Source organism: Papio anubis, chromosome 7 (genome assembly GCF_008728515.1).
Source record: "Papio anubis isolate 15944 chromosome 7, Panubis1.0, whole genome shotgun sequence".
NCBI lineage: Eukaryota > Metazoa > Chordata > Mammalia > Primates > Cercopithecidae > Papio > Papio anubis.
Window position 1 is genome coordinate 74,605,970 of NC_044982.1, and position 27,276 is coordinate 74,633,245.

At 40.5% G+C, this 27,276-nt stretch overlaps 1 protein-coding gene across 9 annotated transcripts in view; it reads right to left on the bottom strand.

Annotated features, from left to right (window-relative positions):
• Window positions 1-27,276, bottom strand: part of NUBPL (nucleotide binding protein like) — a 445,280-nt gene that overhangs the window by 103,318 nt on the left and 314,686 nt on the right. For 4 of the 9 annotated variants that reach the window (XR_001904710.3, XR_002523290.2, XR_002523289.2 and 1 more), the window contains 3 exons: window positions 27,087-27,200; window positions 26,222-26,296; window positions 26,034-26,047 (listed from right to left, as the gene is read on the bottom strand). Coding sequence is in view for 1 of the 9 variants with exons in the window: in XM_017961088.3 (XP_017816577.1) it covers window positions 26,261-26,296 (36 nt within the window). In the remaining 8 variants the exon portion in view is untranslated. Of the gene's footprint in view, window positions 1-6,093; window positions 6,585-25,833; window positions 26,048-26,221; window positions 26,297-27,086; window positions 27,201-27,276 lie in introns of those variants that run through there. The other 5 variants (XR_004184955.1, XR_004184956.1, XR_002523293.2 and 2 more) reach the window with 3 other exon arrangements.

The window sequence follows — 27,276 nt, forward strand, 5'->3', positions numbered from 1 at the left end:
ATCAGGTGCTGAAATGGACTGAGCCATGTAGCGCTGGGAAGAGCAAAGGCTCTCAACAGGAAAGAGCTTGAAGTGGAAAGAAGCCCTGGAGATGGAGTAGGTAAGCAAAGGGGAGAACAGAAGGACACGAAGAACGAAGTTGGAGAAGGCCCATCACACAGGCCCCTGCAGGCCAGAGTAAGGAGCGACTGGGGTTTCATTTTATGTGATATGGGAAGCCCCTGGATGACTCTGAGCAGGAGACAGTCAGGATTTTAAAGGATCACAATGGTTATTTTTTGGAGAACAGAGTGTAGGGGAGTAAGAATGGAAGCAGGGAAACCAGTTTTAAGGGATAGTAGTTTAGTAGTTTTACAGCAGTTTAAGAAAAAGATAGAGGTGGCTTATGTTGGGAAAAAATGGTGAAAAGTGTCAGGCTCAGGATATATTTTGAATGGCAAACAGCATGATCCTAATTTTATAAAAAAGAAACATAAACACATATTGGAAATATATATATGCAGATATTAATAGAGGTTATCTCTGGATCATGCTATTCATGGTAACTGATTTCCTTCTTTGTATGTTTCTGTATTTTCAAAGTTTCCACAACAAACTTGTAGTATTTAATCAGAAAAAAAGAAGATATTTTTGGAAAAAAAATCTTTTTTTTTTCTAAAAGGAAAAATCAAAGGCAGGCCAAGTGAGGTGTGGACGAGCAACAGCCTAAGTAAAGAGATGTCAAGGATCTGACTGACTACAATTTCAATACTGACAGTGTAAATGACTAGCAGAAATAGTAATGTCTTCTAAGACTGTAGGTAATAGGACATCATGCACCCTGGGGAGGAGGTGATTGTTCCCTTCCACTCTGCTTTATTCAAGCCCACCTGGTATAGCATATGCAGTTCTGGGCACCAACATCTAAGACCCAATTGAGGCTGGGTGTGGTGGCTCGTGCCTTAGCTGGATCTTAGATTGGATCTTAGATCCCAGCATTTTGAGAGGCTGAGGTAGAAGGATCACTTGAGGCCAGGAGTTTAGGACCAGCTTGGCCAACATAGTGAGACCCTGTTTCTACAAAGAACTGAAAAAAAAAAAAAAGCTGGGCATGGTGGCTACTTTAGTGGCTGAGGTGGGAGGATCCTTTGAGTCCAGGAGTTTGAGACCTTAGTGAGCCATGATTGCATTACTGTACTCCAGCCTGGGTGACAGAGTGAGAACCTGGAAGGAAGGCAGGAAGGCAGGAAGGCAGGCAGGCAGGAAGGCAGGCAGGCAGGAAGGCAGGAAGGCAGGAAGGCAGGAAGGCAGGAAGGAAGGAAGGAAAGAAGGAAGGAAAAAGGATCCAACTGAACAAGAGAACAGTCAGGACTGGTAGGGGCCTTAAAAGCATGCACTGTAAAATAAGGGGGGTAGTTACCACCCACTGAGCACTCACTCTGTGTCAGGCACTTAAAACACATGCAGTATTTAAGATATGAGATGCTCACTTGAATGGAAGGAAAAGGGTGGCAAATGAACATTTTTTGAACACTTACAGAGCCAGGGCTAATCACTTTTCATACTTTAGTGCATCTAATTCTCACCACAACACTCTGAGATAAGCATCTCTGTTCTATAAATTTGAGTTAGGGATACAGTATTGCATCACTGTGGGCTCTGGAGCCCGAGAGCCTGTGTTCAAATCCTAACAGATATGTGACCTTAGGCTTACTACTAAGCCTTCCTAAGTCTCAGTTACCTCATCTACAAAAAGGTGGCCTTTTTGTAGATGGGGTTGTTTAAAGACTAAATTTGTTAATATATTACAGCACTTAGCACAGTACTGGGCAAATAGTAAGGTCAATAAACATCAACTGTGATTGTTAAAAATGTGACTAAGATTAACCAATGAGTAAGCTGGCAGCCAGTGGAGAACAAAATAATCTGAGGTCCCTGGGTATTCATTTGGTGAAGTTTTGTCATAGGGAAGATGTTCCTACTGACATCAGGAAGTAGAACCAGGCTGGGTGAGTTGGTTCATGCCTGTAATCCCAACAATTTGGGAGGTCAAGGTGAGAGAATCACTTGAGGCCAGGAGTTTGAGACCAGCCTGGGCAACACAGAGAGATCTCGTCTCTAAAAAAAAAATAAATAAATAATAAATTAGCCAGACATCGTGGCATGCACCTTCTGATATCGTGGCATGCACCTTCCAAGTCCTAGCTACTTGGAAGGTAGAGGCAGGAGGATCACCTGAGCCCAGGAATTAAGAGGCTGCAGTGAGCTATGCTCTCACCACTGTACTCTAGCCTGGGCAACACAGCAAGACCCTATGTCTTAAAAAAAAAAAAAAGTAGAACCAGACCCAGTCAACAGAAGTGTAACAGGGAATTTGGTAGGAAGCAACCTGAAATTAAATAGACAGTTACTTTTCTGTCTAAGTGGACACCGATCTTCCCCATTTGATGAAGAGTCATTAAGTGGCCACTCTTACTTATGATGCTATAAGATATTTAACACCCTGTTGCCCTGGAGAGGAGAGTCTAGTAGAAGCTAAGTGTGGCCTGACAAAGCCTGCCCCTCCTTATTCCCTGTTATGCAGAGCTGGTCTCTGATGAAAGATGGAACAATTGCAGGGAGGTCAAGGAGCCTCCTAGGGGGAGACATTTTTAGAATCTTCCTGGTGGGTTAGGATAGACCCCATAAGAAGCCCGGAGGAGAAAAGGACACCAAAAATTCCAAAGGGGAATTTTTGGGACAGTCTGATGATCCAGTGTTACCAGCAGGATTAAGGATACCAGGGGTATGAGGAGGCTGCTCCCATGTATCCCATGGCTGAGGCTAGAAACCCTTCTGGTTGTGGGTGTGATTGGAGAACAATGATTGAGCACTGTGAACTACAAGAGCTGTAATCTTGAAGTCCAAGTCCTAGATTCATGATTCATGAAGAAGACCTAGGTCAGTGAGAGAATCCCTGCAGCAGTGGGGGAAGCAGCTGCTGGCTTGTGTAGAGCCAGTTTTCAATATTACCCCACAGGAAGAAGCAGCAGTATTGGCAGACCACTTGGACTCCTCAGTTTTTTCTCGGCTTGCTTTTAGAACTGGGACTGGCCCTTTTGGAATGAATTAAGACCAGACTGTTCTTGGCAATCTCGGATGTTTAGAAGAGGTGAGAGATGGTAGGGCCTTAACAGAGATATTGGGCTTCCTATTAGTATTATCAGGAAGATGTTCCGGCAACTAATAGGGGAATAAAAGATATATCTATTATTTGTACTCCCCAGGTCATTAAAGTGGGTTATATCATGGGTTATATCAGTTGTATATAACTTAGTAAAACTTAAGCTTAATGTTAAGGGCTTTCTAAAAACCAGAATTAATAATAATAATAGCAGCTAGTATTTACTTGCTGCTTACTATATGCCAAATTCTACCTCCCTTAGCTCATTAATCATCACAAAACTCTATGAATGTCAAAGCAACACAAGAGTCCATGGATGGATAAATGGATAAACAAAATATGGCATATATATATATATATACACACACAAAAGAATACTATTCAACCTCAAAAAGGAGGGAAATTCTGACATATGCTACAAAATGGATAAACTTGGAAGACATTATGCTAAGTGAAATGAGCCAGTCACAAAAAGACTATATTTTCCACGTATATAAGGCACTTAGAGTATAAAAAATCATAAAGACAGAAAGTAGAATGGTGATTCCCAGTGGCTGGGAGGAGGTGGAAATGGGAGTTATTGTTTAAGAGGTATAGAGTTTCCATGTTGCAAGATGAAAAGAGTTATGGAGATGGATGGTGGTAATGATTGCAGAACATTATGAATATATTTAATATTACTAGACTGTTCACTTAAAATTGAGTAAGATGGTACATTTCATATGTATTTTACCACAATTTTAAAAAAATGTTAGGGAAAAAAACAGCTATGAGTTGTTTTTATCACCATTTTACAGATAAGGAAACTGAGGCAGAAAGAGGCTAAAGTATCTTGTTCAAGGTCACACAGTAGACATGGGTGGGACAAGAATTACATGATAGGGTCTCCTGAACACAGAACCTATTCTTTTACCTCTGTCCTCTTCTCCCTTTCTGTAAAGATGGAGAGATGCAATGCCCCATGGGGATGCAGTTGATGGGATTAGAATAGATGGGTGGTTGGACTACAACACCTATAAAATCTATTTTTTCGTTGCAGCACTTCCTTCCAACCTTAAGAATTTGTGTGCTTCATTTAGCCCTACAGAATTACTATCAAAATGAACTGTTTGCTATGGTTGGAAAACAAGCTTAGGAACTACTGCTAAGGAATATAAAGATAAACCACATATTGAGATGCATTCTAAGTCTACAGGTCAAACCTATTACAACAACCTTTAGAGAAATAGCATTTGTTCATCCAACAAATATTTATTACATGCCTTCTACATGTATTGTTCTAGGTGCTTGGTATATAGCAGTGAACTAAATGGACAAAGATCTCTGCTTTTGTGGATTTTACAGTCTTGTGGGGGAGAGAAAGTAAACAGTAAACATAGTAACTGAGTAAATAATACAGTACATTAGGAGGCAATGAGTACTTGATCACAGCTGCAGTTTTAAATTAGGTTGGCAGGGGAGACCTCATTGAAAAGGTGACATCTAAGCAAAAGGTGAAGGCGTCAGAGGCAGCCACATGTGAAAGAAGAACATTTCAGGCAGAAGAAACATCCAGTGCAAAGGTCTAAGACAAGAGCCTGTGCGGCTGGAGTTGCTACAGGGAGGCCCATGTGACTAGGGCAGGGTTGGGGAGGGGGTGAGGAGTGGGAGGTCAGTGCAAGCAGTGAAGGAGGGGTTGATTATACAAGTCTTCCAGGCCACTTTAAAGACCCTGGCTTTACACTGAGTGAGATGGGGAAGCACTGCAGGGTTTTAAGCAGAGAAGTGACATGATCTGACTCACATGGGATATATTAAAACACACCGTATTTAACATTGTTTTGACTTGAAAAGATTCTTTATCCCTGAGATCACTGCTCATGAGGAAACGGAGCTTACATCTAAGCAAATGTCATCACGACGTGCTGAGAACCCCACTGATCCTGTGAGTGCAGTGGAAGGAGAAGGAGTTAGGGGAGTTGAGTAAAAATAGTTGTGTCACTTTGTTCAAAGAACTGCTGGGAGGAATAACTAATAACAATAGCTGTAAAGGTCACTGCAAATATTAAGTGCTATCAAATGCTAACTACTATTTAAAAATAGAAAGCCTGTCATTATTCTTTGGCCCAGGAGTCAGGACCTCTGGCAGCCTGCACACCTCGGCCAGCCTGTTAATGTTTCAGTGCCTTTAAAGGACTTTCCCATCAGACTATGTTATCTGATGGCTCTATCTCCCATCTACAGTTATGGTGGAAGGAACTGAGCTATTTACCACATATACTCTGCAACAAAACACAATCCTGAGGGTAGGGGTTGATGAGCATTTGTTTTTTGTTTTTGTTTTTTTAAAAAATCATTAATTCTTAGGCTGCACTTACAAAACTCCCTGAAAGCACTGAACGTTTGAATGGATGACATGGGTTTTTACATGTAAAAAGTTCTTGCAGCGAGTTGTTTACATCAATCTATTGGGTCATGGAAATTTTGCTCGAGATTTGTTTGTGTGGGAGTAACACTGAAATACTAGCTTGTCAGTGCCAGCTTTGAAACTAACACAATGAATAGCTATTGTTCTGACAGAATATCCGGCAGCTCATGTCTACATACACTGAAGATGACCTTCCTCTTTAGAAATAGTTCCAGTCATTATATATATATTTTAAAATGGTATTGGTGTACCCAATGTTCTAGGTGCTTGGGGAGAAGGGACATTGTATAAAGATATTTCAGCTTCTCTCCTAAAAGGATTCCACAACTACTCTATTTGGTTAGTTAGGTCGCCAATATTACTGCATTCCTGGTATAAAAAGATATGTTACAGAGATAGAAAATAAAGAAAGGAAAAGGTAAGCTTGTCATTTAATACCAATTAAATACCACAACCTAATAAAAATAGATACTGTCCACCATTTTGCAGATGAGGGACTAAGACAGATTACGTCACTTGCTAACTTTAGTTAAGTGATACTCACTAGTTTAGTAAGTGTCAGAACTGGGATTTGAACTTTGTGCGGTTGACTCTAAATCCGTGCTTTCCCACCATACAGATCTGCCGTCAAGAAGACTGCCACCTGGTGGGTATGACAAGACTCAGGTATATAAATCAACTAGAGAAAAACAAGCAGCACATAACCAAATGCTTAATCCACATGACTCCAAGACGCCTGGGTTTAATTCTACCAGCAAGTACAAAGGCCTACAAAAAGCAAGGCTCTAAGCAAAGTACTTGCAGGGACATTAATGGAGTAGAAGAACTAAAGGAGGTAAATATTTTTCTATCAATGACATATATGCCTCAGATAATCCAAGATGACTGAGAAGAGAGGCGTGATGTTGCAGGCCGAAGATGACACTGCTTACCTTTTGAAGTGCTAGGTCCATTCGTGTCTTACACCTGAAGTTCCATGGTCTATAAGCCAACAGTCTTGAGGGGTGGGATGTGAATAAGTCCTATGCAGTAAGTCTTCACACATTAAAGAAAATGAGAATTAGAGGTCACAAAGACAGCTGTAGCATCCATAGATAATGATGAAAATAAGTCTAAAATGTGATTGATTACCTGTTAATGTTTAAGGGATTAACAATGAAACACTTTCCTTTTAGCCGAGGGACACTTTCCTTTTAGCCGAGATCCTGGAATGCCATGTTAATCTTTAGTTCCTAGGATGCCTGTCCTGTTTTTTGTAATCCACTGATATCCACTCTGGGAATGGCAATTGTGTTAGTTACAAAACCATAATCTCTCAGCTCTAAACTTCTATGCTCTGACTTGTGCTCTAGGCTGGGACTCTCTGGCCTGCTGGCTCCAGAGTAGGCTCTATCAAGGAGTGCTAGACAGAGACAGCAAGGCTGGAAAAGGAAGAAGGAACCTGCCTTTTTCTGTTTCCTTTCTGTTTGCTTCCCACTTGTCAGTGCCTCTGCAGTCTACTTCTTCACCCTGGCAGAGGCAGTTCATTTGGTAGCAACAGTTGATTCTAGTTTGCAGTTTCTCTAATACTCACAAACTTCATAGTGTACAACCCCCCACCACCATCCTCCCCATCCCCAAAAGCTTTTTAAGTTTTAATAATTCTGACCTCTTCCCATGTCCCTCTAGTCCTAGGCTGTCCTTCAGTTACTACCAACATGAATACTGTAATGTACTCTTAGTCTTTTCAGTTCTTCCACACCTAGTTAACAATTCTTTATACTGAATTCTCTGTTAATTGATGTGGTTTCTGTCTGTTGACTGACATACAATTAATTTCACTGTTATTTAAATTAAAGCACATTGGAAAGCTATTTAGTGTATGCTAAGGTACAATACAAATGTTTGGAATAGGAATATTCAGTTAATCTCCTGCACACAAGGCTGATGGTTCATGTCCAACTGATCATGTCCCTGACTGGTTTAAGACCTCATAATGACCTCCCCATTCCATAATGGATAAAGTCCAAACTCCTAGCACCAGGCTCTCCATGACAATCTCTGCTCTTCTCCAGACCCATCTGTCTCAACCATGCCTTCTCCAAACCGACCATGCTCTTTTTCATACTCCATACTCCATACCTTTGCCTAGGTTGTTTCCTCTGCTAAGAATTTATCTGTCAAAGTCCAGCTCAGGTATCACCTCTTCTAAAAAGTGGTGTCTTCCCTGTTTTCACTCTCCTTCTAACAGCTACACACTCCCTAGTCTGTACTCCTGGTGCTCCTAAGTCTAAATGTGCTGTCCTATCAGACCACAGGCCTCTTGAGGCCAACGTAGACATCACATTCTACCATGTTTTAGTACCTGGTATAGTGCTGGGCAGTCGGTAGGCTCTTAACTAATGTTTGGTGACTTAGAATTATCTGTAACTTTTTCATTATCCAAGTTTCTTGCTACCTAACTGAAGCATAGAGTTAAACAACAACTCAATGTTCAGAAAATTTTAAAACTCATTTCTTTTCCTCTTCCACTGGAAGAGGAAAAAAATACAACTTCTCCAAATCCAAAGTTGTATATATTTGCACTAGGTTTTATCCTAGGAGGTGAGGACATTATAATCTCCTTAGTGCAGTACAAGGAGAGCTGACAACACCCTGAGTGCAAAAGCTGTAGTTGACAAAGGAGTAGAAATGGCATTCCAGGATCTCGACTAAAAGGAAAGTGTCCCTCTGGCCAGGGCAGGCCACAAGAGTGCTGAGCAGTCCTCACAAAACTCTTCTTAAGTCAAATATGATAGCCATCTTGCAAGAAGTTACGTGATTTGCCTAACTGGAATCTATAACTCAGCTCTCCTCTGTCACCAGAAATGGTGATAAGAATGGTACTCCTGGGAGGCCAGGGGTAGTGGATCATGCCTGTAATCCCAGCACTTTGGGAGGTTGAGGCAGGAGGATCATGGGATCAGTAGTTCAAGGCCAGTTTGGCCAACATGGTGAAACCCCATCTTTACTAAAAACACAAAAATTAGCCGGGTGTGGTGGTGCACCCCTGTAGTCCCAGCTACTTGGAAGGCTGAGGCAGGAGAATTACCTGAACCCAGGAGGCAGAGGTTGCAGTGAGCTGAGATCGTGCCACTGCACTTCAGCCTGGGTGACAGAGCGAGACTCGGTCTCAAAAAAAAAAAAAAAAAATTTACCCCTGGGAGTAACTGGTCCAAACACCCCAGTGTGGTCAAGGGTCCCTCATGGATTAAGGGAGTGGCAATATTCCCAAATTAACTATGTCATTGGGGCAACAGGATTTTTTCTGTCCCACATCTTGAAAGTCATTTCTCCTGCTGCTGGCTAGCCACATATGTGCTCCACTACCTTGTTGCTTCCTCAAAGTCTGAAAGTGCCAAAGGAGTGTACGTGGCAATAGATAATTGGAACCTGGAGGCAAATAGCAGGCAGCACAAATCTACTACTCTGACCAAGGCTGCTGGATGCTCAACATTTTGAAGGTGGGGCTAGAAAGGAACAAAGGCAAAAAAGAAGCACAGTTTCTCTTTGGCCTATCATCTATCTATCTCTTGGTCTTTCAATATGCAACAGTAAGCATCTGTTCTTGTATGGGGAAGAAACATGAGTTAGTATGGTCAGAAATAACTGTAAGCTCTCCAAGACAAATAGTATGTTTTTACCCACAGAGATGTATTTTCACACTTGCAGACATCACAACGACTCAATCTTATGGAGAATAAATTATTTCACTGCCTACCTCAGGAGTAACTACATCTGTCAGTTTTTGTGACTTTATTTTCAGGAATCTCTGCTGAACAATTGCATACCTATTTGTTCTCTAGCATGTTAATATCGAAACTTTGTGTAAATCTGCGAAAAATCAATTTGAGAGAAATGCATTTGGTGTGGTATTAAGTATAATATGCAGAATGAACTTAGTTAACAGAACAAAAAGATATACATTTCCTAGTCCAATGTGATACACCCAAAGAAACGAGTTAAATCTTTTAATATTTCATCCTTGTGAAATGTTGAGCACTTCAAGTGGGATATGAACTATTTTTAAAAATTCCACAGGAGAAGGGCAATGAATGGACGGCGGGCTGGGTGTCTTCCCTTTGCCCATCCAGGTCCATTCTCCACCCTTTCCACTCTGAGCACTGCCCCAGGAGCCACAACCTACAGACCATGTCAATGAGTTATCATACTTCTTAGCTTCCCATTGGGTTCTGCCAATGGGGATCTTAAAGGAAATAGGCCTCCATATTGTCCATGGCTAATCGCAATCCCTGCCTTTAGAGTTGGTTCAGGTTGACTGTCCTTGATTTAAGGTCACTTCTCTCAAGGCAGTCTTCTCTAGGTGATAGCCACCCCTCCTCCATGCACTAGGGCCCAGGGTGAGGGCAGCTTTGCTGCTCTTGGCCCTGGGTTACTGTGCTACCCCTGTGGTTCTCCCCTACCCCACCCACACACCCAGCTGCCCATGAACATCTTGTAAATAGTTCCCTTATAAATAGACTCTGATCAAATTATATTAATTTCAGTGTGCATCCCTTTCCTTTTAGGAACTTGAATGGATAATTCTATACTGCTCAATATTGAGGGGTAGAAACATTCCAGTCTTTTACTGGAAGTCTCCTTTCCAGAAAGTTTGGTAATATGCAGGGGTGCTATTCAAAATATTGAACATAATGCTCCAGCAGGGTCCTGGAGTCCTTGCTGTACCAGGCATTATCCCTTTAGTGGCTGGATTATAGCAAAATCTAGAGGGTCCCAAGGGAGGAGCTGAGGCAGCCAGGGCAGATTGCACTTGGAGGCGTCAGGATCATCACTATTTACTGAACAACAGGAAAACGTTTAGTGTTTCAGCAGCTGTTGCATCCCAGCTGAACGTTAGCCCAAGTAACATGCCTACCTATTTTCACCTTTACCTTAGTAATTTCAACCAGAAAGTTCATTTCTATGGTTACTTAACATACTCTAATGGCAGAACCGCAGCCGAAACATTAGCAGGGAACAGATGTTGCCATGTACATATAATGAATGAGCAACACATTTTTCATTCCCTCCCCCGACACCCCAAATGAACCAAGAAAGAACCAATTTTAAGCCTGTGGCAGAACGGGTAGTGTACTGACAAGCGCGACATACGAACCAAATTTCAAAGGCTGCCCGGTGCTACCAAGTGATTTTTAGAACTGTGACATTTGCATCAAAGATTGCGTTTGTACTAAGCATTTTGTATCCCTCATGACAGTCCTTTTAATCCTGGACTTTGGTTTTGGAACTTATTTGTTTGAGCATATAAAATAAAACACTGTTTGATCCTAGCCACATACAAGACATTTCTCGATTCTTTTAGAGCTGATCCCGTATAATATAATTGGTTATTCCTCCTCTGAAATATAATTATATCACATATTTTTATATTTCCTTCTGCTGCTTCTATGGTGACACCATTTACATATCTCAAGTGATTAGTCACGAAAAGGGGCCATATGCTTATAACACATACTATCTGAATTTTTAATCCTGTTAGCTTAAGCCATGGACAATTAAATAAACTCCTTTCTTATTCACTGTGTTGCAAATGCTGAATAACTAAACTATCTTGCTAATGAAGCATCACATTTAAGAAAATGAGACATCTAGTGATTTTACCAGAATTTAACGGCGGATCTTTAGCTATACAACAATGGTTTAATGAGAAAGAACACCCATTCCAAGAGCTGGTGTTTCAAATAAGTAACAGGGTAACGTAACAGGATGGGGCAGCAAACACAGTATGTATGCATATATGTCTGAGATGCTAAGCGATACAAGACAGACTAAGCTACAGAATAAAATATTCTGACTATTACAAATCATACAGTACTGTACACAAGTCATATATTTAGTATGAATGTCTAGGTTAGCTAATATCTATAATTCATACATCGTACTTTTGTTTAGGTTTCTATTCCAAGGCTAATTGAGGATAAAGGAGGATGTCCTGTCTTAATATGAAGATACATTCTTCAAAGTTTATTTGTTGAGTATGTTTCCTTGGTGTAATATATGAGATTCATGAAATCAAACAGTTTTCCTTATAAAGAAAAATATTATGCCACAAGCCTTTAATTAAACAACCACCTCTGGAAATAGAAAGGTAAATAGAAACACAATTAATTGTGCTAACTATTCTTCCCTGAGGACATTAGCCAGGTCTTCTGGAATTATTTAGAATAATATTAATGAAACAGAATTATCAAGCTACATCTGGTACTTTTCAATCTTATAAAACATTTCCAGGAAAGATGGGTACTTGGTTCAGTAGTGAGTAAATTCTTTCAACATTTCTAAATATATTGTGTCAAAATTCTCTGAGAACCATGGCAACTCCAGGGTCACTGTTAGTTTCCCCTGCCAGTACATTCGAAAACACACCATACAAAAGATCCCAAGACAGGGAAATAAATAAGCAATCTTTTGGTTTCTACTAAAAAGTTAGTTGTTCTGGGAATAAAATGTACTTTTACCCAACCTCCAAGTGCGAAAACTCAATCAAAGTGCAGTAAAAGCTTAAGGTAAAATAGGCAGCAAAGTAAACCCTTGAGTTCTAATGCTGCTGACAAGTAGCTGCTGACCACCCAGAGACCATTACAGAAGCCCCCACAATTCATCACCTCAGTCAAGTGAATTCCCATTTATTCCTAAGGAGTAGAAGCTATAAATTTTCCTATAAATGTGCTGCCCTAGCAAATCTGTGACCAGAAGACGCCAACACTGCTTTGGCAACAGCCTTGGCTCCCCCATCTGACAGCACTTCAGTTCTGGGACTGCCTTTCTAAAATAGCCTTAGGGGACTTTCTTTAGTTAGAAGCACTGTACAACATCCAATTCAATAAAATAAAAGCATCAAACCAATTCATTTGCCAGGTTAAAAAAGATACTGCTGACATTACAGTCTCAAAAAATTCAGATACTGAGCCATCCGGAGTCTCAGTGTGGACTGCTTGCAATGAAAACAGATCAGGAGGTGCAAAAGTCAAAGGGTCTTCTGAGGGGACAGCCAGCCCCACAGAGATCACTTCTATGTTATTCCTGGCAAATGATTCCACTGCCTTTTGCAAGGCAGTCCACGGCTGCTTGGGTCAAACTGACAGTTGTTCAGATGGATCTAAAACATTCATCCCTGTAACACACCTTTTGGGTCTCACTTTTCGTTTTTCTTGGGAAATAGAACAAGTCTAGCCTGCTTCTCCCTTAGAGCTCTGCATGAAGTTGATGCCTACCATAACGTCTTCTTTAAGCCTTAGCTCTTCAATCTGAAAGAACAACGCTTATTGGCTACCTCTATCAGGTTCAACAGAGGGGGTTCAAAAATCCCGTATGTGGCAGACATACATAATTAAACTTAATACAAGAAGATGACTGCTATATCTACATACAAAGTCCTTTAGACACTGCTTTTTAAAGTATTTTTAAATTTTTTCCCCATAGCAATATAAACTTTTTCACAATCTTATGGGAACACAATACACAAATGGGACTGAAGCAGAGCTGCTCTGGTTGAAGGGGATGATGGGGCTCAGAACCTCACCTGCTTAGCCTCCCTCTATTCCATTTAGAGGCCCTAGAAACACCCGTGGGACCCCAGGGACCCATACAACACAGTGTAACAAGCACTGCTCTAAAACTTGAGAGGAGGGTGAAAGTAACTGCTGGTTAGAATGTAGAGGGCTAGGGAGGGGGTGATGGTATAAAGAGCAGGTAACAGAGAAAACGTCCCTAAAATTAGTGGCATTTGGTGATACAGAGTTTATATCACAGAATGGAACAAAATTATAGAAGTTTATAATGAGATTATTGCAACAGGTGAGATGATGCGAGCTTGTGGGCAGGCTGTTTCAGGGATGGAATTAGTAAGAGTTGCTGGTTATTGGATTAAAGTAGAATTCTAAGATAATGGCAAAATTTCTTGTTCATTCATTCATTTAATGGGCATTTGCTGAGAAATCAATATGTGCCAGATATTATTTAGAGATGAATAAGAATAGTTTTTGCCTTCAAACAGGTTACAGTCTAGTCAAATGAGAGGGATAAGTAATGAGGCAGGTAGTAGAACAGGAGTGGTAGGTAATATTATGAAAGGTGTACATGATAGTATGAGAGCATAAAGAAGTGGGAGGCAGATACATGTACTGGCTCCCTGTACTTTATTCCAACCTCCTTCTAGCATGCCTTTCTGCTTCTTTGGGACTGGAAAACTAAAGACTACACATCATAGTTTCCGTGCAGCTCCATTTCCCCTCATGGACCTAGCCTCTGCCAAACAGAAGCAAAGACTGAAAGACTTGGAACATGTGTGTGGCTACCACAAGGGAGAGACCATCTATTACTGCTGCCATTGTTTAGACTGACATGCATGGCTGTGGAGGTTTCTGATTTTTCAGTGACAGTGGTGCCAGTGTTTGGCCCCTGGCTTCCTAGACACTATGCTGACATGGATCTCGGCAGAGGCAGACGGACCTAGAGCTAAGAATTGTGGTGGCACCTTCCTTCTTTTCTGGCTTCCTGATCATGGCAGAGGCAGTGATTCCTTGGTGAGCCGGTTCTGCAGTGTTAATCTGGGAGTCACTCCTGGAAACCCAACCTATAGTCTGCTCCTCTAACCCTTCCAATAATTTTATTAGCACCTAATCCTCCCAACTCCCTGCCTTTTTTGTTAAAAGCTAGCTAAATAGATTGTTAGCTGCAACTAATTTCTAACTGAATCAAAGGGATATTTAACACAGGCTAGAGGTGGTCAGGGAAGGCTACCAGGAGAAGATTCCAGGCAAAGTCAGGAAGGTAAAGAAGAGAGAGAATCACAGGGCATGGTGGTGCATGCCTGTAGTCCCAGCTACTCAGGAGGTTGAGGCGAGAAGATCACTTGAGACCAGGAGTTTGAGACCAGCCTGGGCAATGTTGCTAGACCTCATCTCAAAGAAAAAGAAAAAAAGAAAAGATGGAAAATGATGTGTTCCGAGAAGTGCATAGGATTTACAAAGGGGAATGCTAGAAGGGAGAGGCAGAAGGGCAGGCAGGGACACATTCATGAGAGCCTTGTGTCAGTCTAAGCAAATTAAGAGTTTTATTTAGAGGAGTTATTGGAATGTGTAAGCAAAGAAATAATATAAGCATATTTGCATGTTAAAAAGACATCTCTGCAGAACTGTAAAGTGTAGATTGGCACAGCTGGAGTGTAAGTGGGGAGACTTAACAGGAGGGAATTGCAATAATCCTGGCAAGAAATATTGAATATTGTGAGATTAGCTAAAAGACAGTAGAAGTAGAGTGGTGGGAACAGATTTTAGAAGTAATAAGGCAGCAGAATATTTAAGACTTTAAGACCATCTAGGTATCAAGGTAGTATGAGTAAGGTGTTGTGGAGGATGGCACTCCATTTTCTGGCTTTTGGCAACAGGTGGATGGTGGTGCTATTTATTTGTATATGGAATAAATAAGGGGGAGTATGTTCAGTGGGGAAGATGAATAGTTTAAGTTTGGATGTGAGAAATTTTAAGGAGCCTGGGACACAACTAAGTAAAACTGTAAGTAGGCCTTGGGATAGATGAGTTTGGAATTCAGAGTTCAGTTTGATAGTCCTCTCATGTAAGTGACAATGAAGATGCGGGTAAGATTATAGGACAATGGGTGCCCTGAAAAGAAGGCAGGGTTCACCTGGATGTGGAGTGTCCAGTGATAAGACAGTGAGGCTCAGAAGGGTGAGGAAGTAGGAGGCGGGTGGATGGTGAGAGATTTCTTAACGGGTACACTGCACATTATTTGGGTGATAGATACCCTAAAAGCCCTGACTTCACCACTACACAATCTATGCATGTACCAAATTACACTTGTACCCCATAAATTTATACAAATAAAAAAATAAAAAGAAGGCGGGGCTAATGACAGCCCTGAGAATAACAACCATATCAGAGAAGCATAGAAAAAGATGGGAAGATTGGGCCAGGAAGACAAGAGAGAGAAAAGAAAATGGTATCTTGGAAGGCCACAGGAGAGACTTGAAGAATGAAGAAGTGGTTCAATGTCAGATGCCCCAGAATGGTCAATATAAGCATATGCACACGTGCACACACACACAGAAATTGGTTTTTATAAGCTATAAGCAAAAGTAACTTAATGGGAGAATTGAGAAATGCATTTGACAAAGAGGAAAAAGTAAGCGCTAGAGCAAGGTGAAATATCAAAGGCTGCTTATTTTTTTCAAGAAACTCAAATGTGATGGGAAGAGAGATGAGGGAGTTGCTAAGAGAAGACACATGTATGAAAGTTTTTTTTATTGGAATGTCTCACAATAATGTGCAATTATTGAGAACTTACTGCATGCCAGGCACTCTTCCATGTGTTTTACATTAATTCATACAATCCTTACAACCACCTTATGACATAGGTACACTGTTCTCCCCATTATACAGAAGAGGAAGGTGAGCAACAGTGAAGTTATTAAACAAAGTAATCTGTCCAAGGTCACAAAGTTAGGAAGCAGCAATGCCAAGGTCCATACCCAAAAAATCAAGATACAAGGGTACCTGCATAGTCTTGGGCTTTACTGCCTCTCACACCTACAGGATGATCAGAAAAAGCAGAGGAGAGGAAAAAGTTGAAGATGCTGGAGAGTAAGGCATTTGCAAGGAGCCTAGATAAGACAGAGTTCTTAGGAGGAAGAAAATAGTGAGAATGAATACAAATGAAAAAAGTTATAGCTGCAGGGGTCTAAAAGTAGATGTTGTATACATTAGACCTCCTTTTTTTCTGTCCAATAAGAGGTAAGAACATCTACTCAGTGAGAGAGGACATCGTAAGGTATAGCCCTTGACATGAGCAGTGAAGGGCTGAGATAACTGCTGGGCATACGACAACAGCAGGCATTACTGAGAGAGAACTAAAGAACTGAGGATCTGCATGGGGTCTCAGCTGAGGCCGGAGCTCATGAGTTTTCACTGCCCTCACTCTGCCTGATGGGTGATTTTACTGAACAGAACTGTTGGGGAGACAGAAACTGGGAGTTTTTCAAAGTGAGGGAAAGTTAAGAAAATTAACATATTGGAGGGGCCGGGTGCGAAGGCTCATGCCTGTAATCCCAGCACTTTGGGAGGCCGAGGAGGGTGGATCCCGAGGGTAAGAGATGGAGACCATCCTGGCTAACACAGTGAAACCCCATCTCTACTAAAAATACAAAAAATTAGCTGGGTGTGGTGGTGGGCACCTATAGCCCAGCTACTCAGGAGGCTGAGGCAGGAGAATCACTTGAACCCGGGGGGTGGAAGTTGCAGTGAGCCGAGATCGCATCCCTGTACTCCAGCCTGGGCAACTGGGCAATATTCCATCTCAAAAAAACAAAACAAAACAAAAAAAACAAAAACAAAAAAACAGCATATCGGAAATAAATCAAAATATTAATTTAACAAACACTAAATGGTAATTACTATATGCCAGGCATTGTTCTAAACATTTCTAAATATTAACTCCTTTAAAAATTATCATTGGGTTGTCAGCGAGATGGCCAACTAGAAACTCTTAGCTCTCTCCCCTACTCAACAAAAACCCTCCAAAACAACAAATAAACTACATTTTGACCAACATAACTAAAGGAGAGCTCCAGAGAACAGCAAGGAAGCCGAGAAATGATGTAACGCATGAAATCTTAGGATGGCCATATGGAGAAGGGAAGGAAACACCTTGCCTCTGCCACCCATCTCCCCAGGTGAAATAGCTCAGAAGTAGGAAGAACTCCTTGCTGGGAAGAGGTAACCAGGAGGATCCCAGCAGCCCCCATCACCACTGTGAACACCTGCAGTCTTTACTCCTGGAGACTCCAGTAGTCCTCACAGGATCACAGCCCAGCTTCAGGGGTTCCCTGGAGTCCACACACTTAGCTACCCCCAGAGAAACAGCCAACACTGTTCCCTGCCCCACTGTGGCCCATGCTGCTACTGCTCTGTGCCATCTTGGAACCAGAGCCACTGCTATGGTGTGTCCTGTTCTGGAGGCAAGCAGCCATTGCACCCCTCCATCCCTGAGGCCCCACTACCACCAAACCATGCCAAACCAATAGCTTACCATCCCAAAGCTGAGCTGCTGCTATCTCCTATTCGCTAGGGCCAAGCTACTACAGACCTGCTCCATTCCACCCAACCCAGTCATTGCTACATCCTCCCCTTACAGCCAAGCTGCAGTGTTGCCCCATCCCCGGGGACCTGGAACATTGAACTACTGGAGCAGCCACACCTCCAACCCGGTGCTACAGTTGAAGCAGTGCCCCAACCTCAGGGGCTTCAGGCATCCTGCATAGCGGAACAGTTGTACTTCCCAGCACAAAAGGAGGTACTGCTGAGCCACGTAGCTGTGCTTTCTGGGACTAAGAAGATGCAGTGTTTCACATCTCAGGAAATCAGAGACTTGGCTGGGCTATACTACCCTGCTCTCCAGGCTGCAGCCAAAGCACCCCACCTGCATGGAACTAGATTAGCCCCATCACAGTCCCAGCTAATGAGGTACCCCACTTTTCCAGGGAGTGGTCATTGCTGTACTGCTCCCCTCCCCGTGGGGCCCAGGACACAGCAACATCTTGCCATTCCTGGGTCCTTGCTGCTGCTATACCTGGTCCCACAGAGCCTGGGCTACTGCTGTGTCCCACCATCCCAGGGCCCAGAGTCACCACTACATAGTACCTCATTTCTCAGATTCTGAGCTGTCCCTGTCTCTTGGTTGTTCCAGGTTCAAAACTGAAACTGTTCCCTGCTCCTCAGGGCCCAAGCCTGAGTATACCCCTTCTTCCTTAGAGCTGTGTCAGTGCTATGCCCTGGCTCCCCATGTCAGAACTACAGCTACATCTCGGGCTTCTGGGCCCAAGCTGCTGGGGTGTGGCTCACAGCAACAGACCCTGGCTTAGTGAAAGAACTGCATCAACTCGTGCCTTGGAGCATGAACCTGAATGGTAAGTCCCAGGTGATACAGTAGTTTCACAAGACCTTGAGACCAGGAACCCAGCTGCACAGTCTCTCGGAGCACCTATACCCCGGATTGCAGTGCTGCTGTGGCTGCCTATGAGTCTCCCAGACCCAATATCAAGAGATCCCCTCAGCTAAGATTTACTACTCTGAGGAAGACAAGAAAAAAGGAACCCTAAAGCCCTTTCCCTAATAACCTACTCAGCCATGATCACTGCCACAAACTCCTGTAGCCTAGGCCATTTGAGGCACTCACAGTCATTGTTAACATAAATAACAACTGAAGAAGCTACAAAGAGACTATACCACTAACCCACACAAAGCCAGAACCACCACACCCTGCCCAAGTGACACCCTTAGGCCCTCTGGAGGTAAAAGTCTTCCCTTACAAAAGCTACTCTGTTAAGTTTGGAATAGGTAACTGCACCACTAGATGAGCGGACATCAATGCAGGGACACAAGAAACAAGGAAACATGACACCACCAAAAGAACACAATAATTCTCCAGTAACTGACCCCAGGAAATTTACACAATGCCTGAAAAGGAATTCAAAATAATAATCTTAAAGAAACTCAGTGAGATACAAGAGAACACAGACAATTCAATTAAATCAGGAAAACACCACATGGTGTGAATGAAAAATTCAACTAAGAGATAGATATGTGTATTCATCTGTTCTTCTATTGCTATAAAGAAATACCCAAGACTGGGTAACTTATAAATAAAAGAGGCTTAACTGGTTCATGGTTCTGCAGGCTGTACAGGAAACACAGCAGCACCTGCTTCTGGGGAGACCTCAGGAAGCTTACAATCATTGCAGAAGATGAAGGGGGAGCAGACACATCACACGGTGAAAGCAGGGGCAAGAGAATGAGGGGAGAGGTGCTACACATTGTTAAATGACCAAATCTCATGAGAACTCACTCACTATCATGAAGACAGTACCAAGGGGAATGGTGCTAAACCATATATGAGAAATCTGTCTTCATGATTCAACCAGGAACCACCTCCAATATTGGGGATCAAGAGATTTGGGCAGGGATACACATCCAAACAATACCAACATCATACAAAAGAACCAAACAGAAATCTTAGAGCTGAAGAATTTAATCAATGAGATAAAAAACAATACAATAGAGAGCTTCAGCAGCAAACTAGATCAAGCAGAGGAGAAAGAATCTGTAAACTTAAAGATAGATCTTTTGAAATGACTCAGGAGAAAACGGAGAATGAAAAAGAGCGAAGATGGCCTATGGAACTTATGGGACACCATTAAGTAAATTTTGCATTATGGGAGTTTCAGAAGGAAAAGAGACTGGGAAAGGGACAGACAGGTTATGTAATGAAATAATTGCTGAAAACATCTCAAGTCTTGGGAGAGATATGCACATCCAGATTCATGAAGCTCAAAGATCCTCGAGCAGATTCAATACAAAGAAGTCCTTTCTGAGGTATATTATAATCAAACCATCAAAAGTCAAAACAAAGAGATAATTTTTAAAGCTACAAGAAAAAAGTGTCAGGTCACATATAAGTGAATCCCCATTAGACTATCAGTGGATTTCACAGTGGTAAGTTTACAATCAAGTAGAGAATGGAGGATATATTCAAAATTCTGAAAGAAAAATCAAAGAAAAAAGAAAAAATAAAACTTGCTAGCCAAGAATACTATACCCAGCAAAGCTGTATTTCAGAAATGAAGGAGAAATAAAGACTTTCACAGACAAGAAAAAGGTGGGGAAATTCATTGCCATTATACCGGCCTTATAAGAAATGCTCGAGAGAGTTCTTTAAGCAGAACTAAAAGGATAATTACTATCATGAATACACATGAAAGTATACAACTCACTAGCAGAGGTAAACACATAGTCATATTCAGAATACTCAAATGCTGTAATGGTAGTGTTTAAATCATACATACCTCTAGTATGGAGGTTAAAAGTTGAAACAGTAAAAAATGACTATGATAGTCATTAAGTGATACACAATATAAAAGATGTAAGTTGTGACATTTGTAAACCAAAAATAAAATTCAAAGCCCCCAACAAACAGATGGATCCTCCTCTTGGCCAATGGCATTCCAAAGTTAACCTGAAAAACTAGTTCAGGCTATGATAGGAACCAGGGTGGGCCATGCCTTATTATTCCCTTCTCCCTTTTGGAATTCAGGCACAGCTGACTAGCATTAACATTAAACAGATGTTAAGACTGACAAAGCAGATTCTTCATAGCAATAAGACCAAATTCCAGCCTGCCTCCAGTATAGCATCACATGACAGACAGCAGACCCTAAAAGAAATCAAAGTATTTTGCCCCAAATTATATTTCTTTGATATATTTTGAAATGGCCTTGCAAACCTGTCTCTTGTGAGGAAAATATACTTTATGTAGATAATCCTCATTTCTTTCCATGTCTTTTCCCTGATCCAGGAGAGAATTAACTGAGTCTGGTCCCTTTTTTGGGTCTGATGAGAGCTCTGAAGCTTGCTACCAGCAGGTTTCACTTGCACGATAAAACCTTGGTCTCCACAAACCCTTCTCTTAATCTAGACATTCCTTTCTATTGATTCCAGGTCTTCAGATAATAACTTTTTCAACCAGTTGCCAATCAGAAAATCTCTGAATCCACCTGTGACCTGGAAGCCCCCTGCTTAGAGTTGTCCTGCCTTTCCAGATCAAACCAATGTACATCTTATACATATTGATTGATGTCTTATGTCTCCCTAAAATGCATAAACCAAGCTGGAGCCCAATCAGATCTCCTGAGGGCTGTGTCATGAGCCATTGGTCATGCATATTTGGCTTAGAATAAATGTCTTCAAATACTTTACAGAGTCTGATTCTTTTTGTTGACACATCAAAAGCATAAATGGTGATGGAGAGTAAAAGTCTAGTTTTTTGTATGTGACAGAAATTACCAATTTAAACTGGTAGATTATAAGATGTTTTCTGTAAGCCTCATAATAACCAAAAAACAAACAAAAAAACTACAGGAGATAAACAAACAATAAACAGAAAGATATCAAAGCTTAGTACTACAGAAAATTATAAATTCACAAAGGTAGACAACAAGAGAGGAAGAAAGGAACAGAGAAGGAGCTATAAAACAACCAGAAAAAAAGTGCTTATCATCACTGGCCATCAGAGAAATGCAAATCAAAACCACAATGAGATACCCATTCACACCAGTTAGAATGTAGCAACAAGAAAAGTCAAGAAACAACAGGTGCTGGAGAGGATGTGGAGAAATAGGAACACTTTTACACTGTTGGTGGATTGTAAACTAGTTCAACCATTATGGAAAACACACAGTATGGCGATCTCAAGGATCTAGAACTAGGAAATACCCCATTTGACCCAGCCATCCCATTACTGGGGATATACCCCAAAAGATTATAAATCATGCTGCTATAAAGACACATGCATGTATGTTTATTGTGGCACTATTCACAATAGCAAAGACTTGAATCAACCCAAATGTCCATCAGTGACAGACTGGATTAAGAAAAATGTGTACATATACACCCATGAATACGCAGCCATTAAAAAGGATGAGCTCGCGGTCCTTTGTAGGACATGGATGCAGCTAGAAACCATCATTCTCAGCAACCATCGCAGCAACAGAAAACCAAATACTGCATGTTCTCACCATAGGTGGAATTGAAAAATGAACACCGGGACCGCAGAAATGGGCATCACTGGGTCCTATTGTGGGGAGGGGGGGGGAAGGGATAGCATTCGGAGATACACCTAATGTAAATGACAAGTTAATGAGTGCAGCACACCAACATGGCACGTGTATACATATGTAACAAACCTGCACGTTGTGCACATGTACCCTAGAACTTAAAGTATAATTTTAAAAAAACCCAGAAAACAAATAAGAAAATGTCAGTAGTAAGTTGTTACCTATCAATAATAACCTCAAAGGTAAATTGATTAAATTATCCAATCAAAAGACATAGAGTGTCTGAATGGGTTAAAAAAAATTAAGGTCCAACTATATACGTCACAAAAATAAGAGATCACCATTACAATGGCTGAAAAGAAGGGACATACAAGAAGATATCTCTATAAATGGTAAACTTCAAAAAGAGAGCAGGGATAATTATTTTTATATTTGATAAAGCATATTATACCAAGAAAAGAAAGAAAGAAAGAGAAAGAAAGAAAGAAAGAAAGAAAGAAAGAAAGAAAGAAAGAAAGAAAGAAAGAAAGAAAGAAAGACCGACCAAGCATCCAAATCAGAAAGGAAAAAGTAAAATTGACTCTATGAATTCAGTGAACTTACAGGACACAAAATCAACATACAAAAATCAGTAGCATTTTTATACACGAATAACAACTTTTAAATTGAAAAAGAAAGAAAGAAATTCCATTTACCAAAGCAACAAACAAAATAAAATACCTAGGGTAAATTTAACCAAGGAAGTGAAAGATATGTACACTGGAAATTATAAAACATGGATGAAGAAAAGTGTTGAAGAAGACACAAATAAATAGATGGGAAGATATGGATTAAAATAATTAATATTGTTAAAATGTCCATACTATCCAGGCAATATACAGATTCAATACAATCCCTATCAAAATCCCAAGGACATTCTTCACAGAAATAGAAAAAAGTCCTAAAATTTGCATGAAAACATAAAAGACTAAATAGCCAAAACAATTCTGAGAAAGGAAAACAAAGTTAAAGATATTACACTTACTGATTTAAAATTATACTACAAAGCTAAAATAGTGTGGCACTAGCATAAAAACAGACACACAAACCAGTGGAACAGAATGGAGAACCCAGAAATAAATCAAAACATGTATGGTCAACTAATGGCGCCAAAGGACAAAATGGGGAAAGAATAGTCTCTTCAATAAATGGCACTGGGGAAACTGGGTTTCCACACGCAAAAGAATGAAATTGGACCCTATTTTTATAGTATACATAAAAATCAACTCAAACGAGCTAAAATACCTAAATATAAGACCAGAAACTATAAAACTCCCAGAAGAGAACATGAGGCAAATCTCCTGGACACTGGTCTTGGCAGTGGCTTTTTGGGTATTACACAAAAAGCTTAGGCCACAATACCATTCTGCCCAAAGCAATCTACAGATTTAATGGTATTCCTATCAAAACACCAATGTCATTTTTCACAGAATTAAAAAAAAATTATTCTAAAATTCATACAGAACCAAAAAAGAGCCCAAACAGTCAAAACAATCCTAAGCAAAAAGAACAAAGCTGGAAGCCTCACATTACCTGACTTCAAGCTATACTATAAGGTTACAGTAACCAAAATGGCCACATCATGGTACTGGTACAAAAACAGACACATAGACAAATGGAACAAAATATAGAGAATCCAGAAATGAAGCTGCACACCTACAACCAACTGATCTTTGACAAAGTCAGTGAAAATATGCAATGGGGAAAGGACTCTCTATTCAATAAATGGTGCTAGGATAACTGGCTATCCATATACAGAGGAATAAAATTGGATCCCTACCTTTCACTATATACAAAAATTAACTCAAGATAACTTTAAAGACTTAAAGACTTCAAACTATAAAAAAACCTAGGGCTGGGCACAGTGGCTCATGCCTGTAATTCCAGCACTTTGGGAGGCCAAGGCAGGCGGATTCACCTGAGGTCAGGAGTTTGAGACCAGCCTGGTCAACATGGTGAAACTCCGTCTCTACTAAAAATACAAAAATTAGCTGGGTGTGGTGGCGGGAGCCTGTAATCCCAGCTACTCGGGAGGCTGAGGCAGGAGAATCACTTGAGCCCGAGAGGTGGAGGTTGTAGTCAGCTGAGACCACGCCATTGCACTCCAGCCTGGGTGACAGAGTGAGACTCCATCTCAAAAAACAAACAAACAAACAAACAAAAAACCTAGAAGAAAATCTAGGAAATATCCTTCTGAACATTGACCTTGGCAAAGAATTTATGACTAAGTCCTCAAAAGCAATTGTAACAAAAACAAAAATTGACAGTGGGACTTAATTAAACTAAAGAGCTTCTGCACATCAAAATAAACCATCAACAGAGTAAACTATCAACAGAGTAAACAGACAACCTACACAATGGGAGAAAATATTCACAAAACCATGCATCCGACAAAGATCTAATACCCAGACAAATCTATATAGAACTTAAATAATTCAACAAGGAAAAAAATAATAATCCTGTTAAAAAGTGGGCAAAGGATATTAACAGACACTTCACAAAAGACAAACAAGCAGCCAACAAACATATGAAAAAAATGCTCAACTTCACTCTTTATAAGAGAAATGTAAATAAAAACCACAATGAGATAACATCTCACACCAGTCAGAATAGCTATTATCAAAAAATCAAAAATAACAGATGTTGGCGAGGCTGCAGAGAAAACGGAATGCTTATACACTTTGGTGGGAAGGTAAATTAGTTCGGCCACTGTAAAGCAGTTTGGAGATTTCTCAAAGAACTAAAAATAAAACTACCATTTGACCCAGTAATCCCATTACTGTTATATATCCATAGGAAAACAAATCATTCTATCTTTTTTGGTAGATATGTTTGTATGTTCATTGCAGTGCTGTTCACAATAGTAAAGACATGGATTCAACCTAGGCGCCCATCAACTGTGGACTGGATAAAGAAAATGTAGTACATATACACCACGGAATACTATGCAGCCATAAAAAGAATGAACATCATGAAAAGAATGAAATCATGTCCTTTGGAGCAACATGGATGCAGCTAGAGGCCATTATCCTAAGCAAATTAACACAGAAACTGAAAACCAAATACCACAGGTTCTCACAAGTGAGAGCTAAACACTGGGCACACACGGACATAACAATGGGAACTACAGACACTGGGGACTACTAGAGGAGGGAATGAGGCAAGGGCTGAAAACTACCTATTGGGCACTATGCTCACTATGTGGGTGACAGGATCAATCATACCCCAAACCTCAGCATCATGCAATATACCCATGCAACACACCTGCACATGCACCCCCAAATCTAAAATAAAATTTAAACATTTTTCTAAAAAGCTCAGGCCACAAAAGCAAAAATATATAAATGGAACTACAGTTAACTCTTGAACAACATGGATGTTAGAAATGTTAACCCTTGCACAGTCAAAAATCCACATGTAACTTCTGACTTTCAAAAAAATTAATAGTCTACTGTTGACCAGAAGCCTTACTGATAACATAAACAGTTCATTAACACATATTTTGTATGTAATATATATTATATACCATATTCTTACAACAAAGTAAGCTGGAGGAAAGAAATATTATTAAGAAAATCATAAGGAAGACAAAATATATTTAATATCAATTGAGAGTGGATCCATCATGAAGGTCTTCATCCTCATTGTCTTCACATTGAGTAGGCTGAGGAGGAGGAATAAGATGAGGGCTTACTGTCTCAGGGGTGGCAGAAGAAGAAGCAAATCTTCATGGACCTATGAAGTTCAAACCTGTGTTGTTCATGGGTCAGCTGTACATCAAACTTAAAAGCTTCTGCAGAGCAAAGGAAATAATCAACAAAATAAAATGGTATCCTAAGAATTTAGAAAAAAAGTTTGCAAACCATATATCTAATAAGGTGATAATATCCACATTTTATAAAAAGCTCATACAACTCAGTAGTAGAAAAACATATACTGTTCCTGACTTAACAATGGTTTAACTTACAATTTTTCAACTTTAGGTTGGTGGTAGTATAACACACATTCAGTAGGCTTCTCCACTGATGATCGTGTTCCAATACTGTAAGTGGAAAATGCACTTTTGATTTAGGGTATTTTCAATTTATAATAGGCTTATTCAAACACAATGTAAGTCAGAGCATCTGTAACCCGATTAAAAAAACAGGGAAAAGACTTGAACAGACATTTCTCCAAAGACATAAAAATGGCCAACAGGTATAGGAACAGGTGTTCCTCATCATTAATCATCAGGGAAATGCAAATCAAAACCACTCTGAGATACTACCTCACCCTGTTAGGATGGTTATTAATAAAAAGTCAAAAGATAACAAGTGTTGGTAAGGACATGGAGAAAAGGGAACTCTTGTACACTGCTGGTGGAAATGTCGATTGGTAGAGCCATTATAAAGAATAGTATGGAGACTTCTAAAGAAATCAAAATTAGAACTACCATGTGATCTAGCAATCCCTCTTCTGGACATATGCCAAAAGGAAATAAAATTACCACCTCACAAAGATATCTGCACTCTCATGTTTATTGCAGCATTATTCACAATAGCCAAAATATGGAACAACCTAAGTGTCTGTTGGCAGATGAATGAAGAAATTGTGATACATACAATAACACTGAATATTATTCAGCCCTAAACAAGAATGACATCTTGCCATTTGCCACAGCATGCGTGAGCCTAGAGGACATTATGCTAAATGAAACAAGCCAGACACTCATGATCTCATTAATATGTAGAACATAAAAAATTTCAATTATACAGAGAGAACAAAACAGTGGTTGTCAGGGATGGGACATTGGGGAGAGAAAATGCGAAGACATAGTTCAAGAGGATACAAACCATCAGATGTGTAGGATGAACAAGTCTAGAGATCTAATGTACCCTGTGAGGACCAGAGGTAATACAATTGTACTGTATGTAGAATTCATGCTGAGTCAATTTTAGCTGCTCTTGCTACAAAAACAAAAAAAAAAGGGTAACTACGTGAGATGATAGATATTTCAATTTGTTTCACTATGGTAACCCTTTT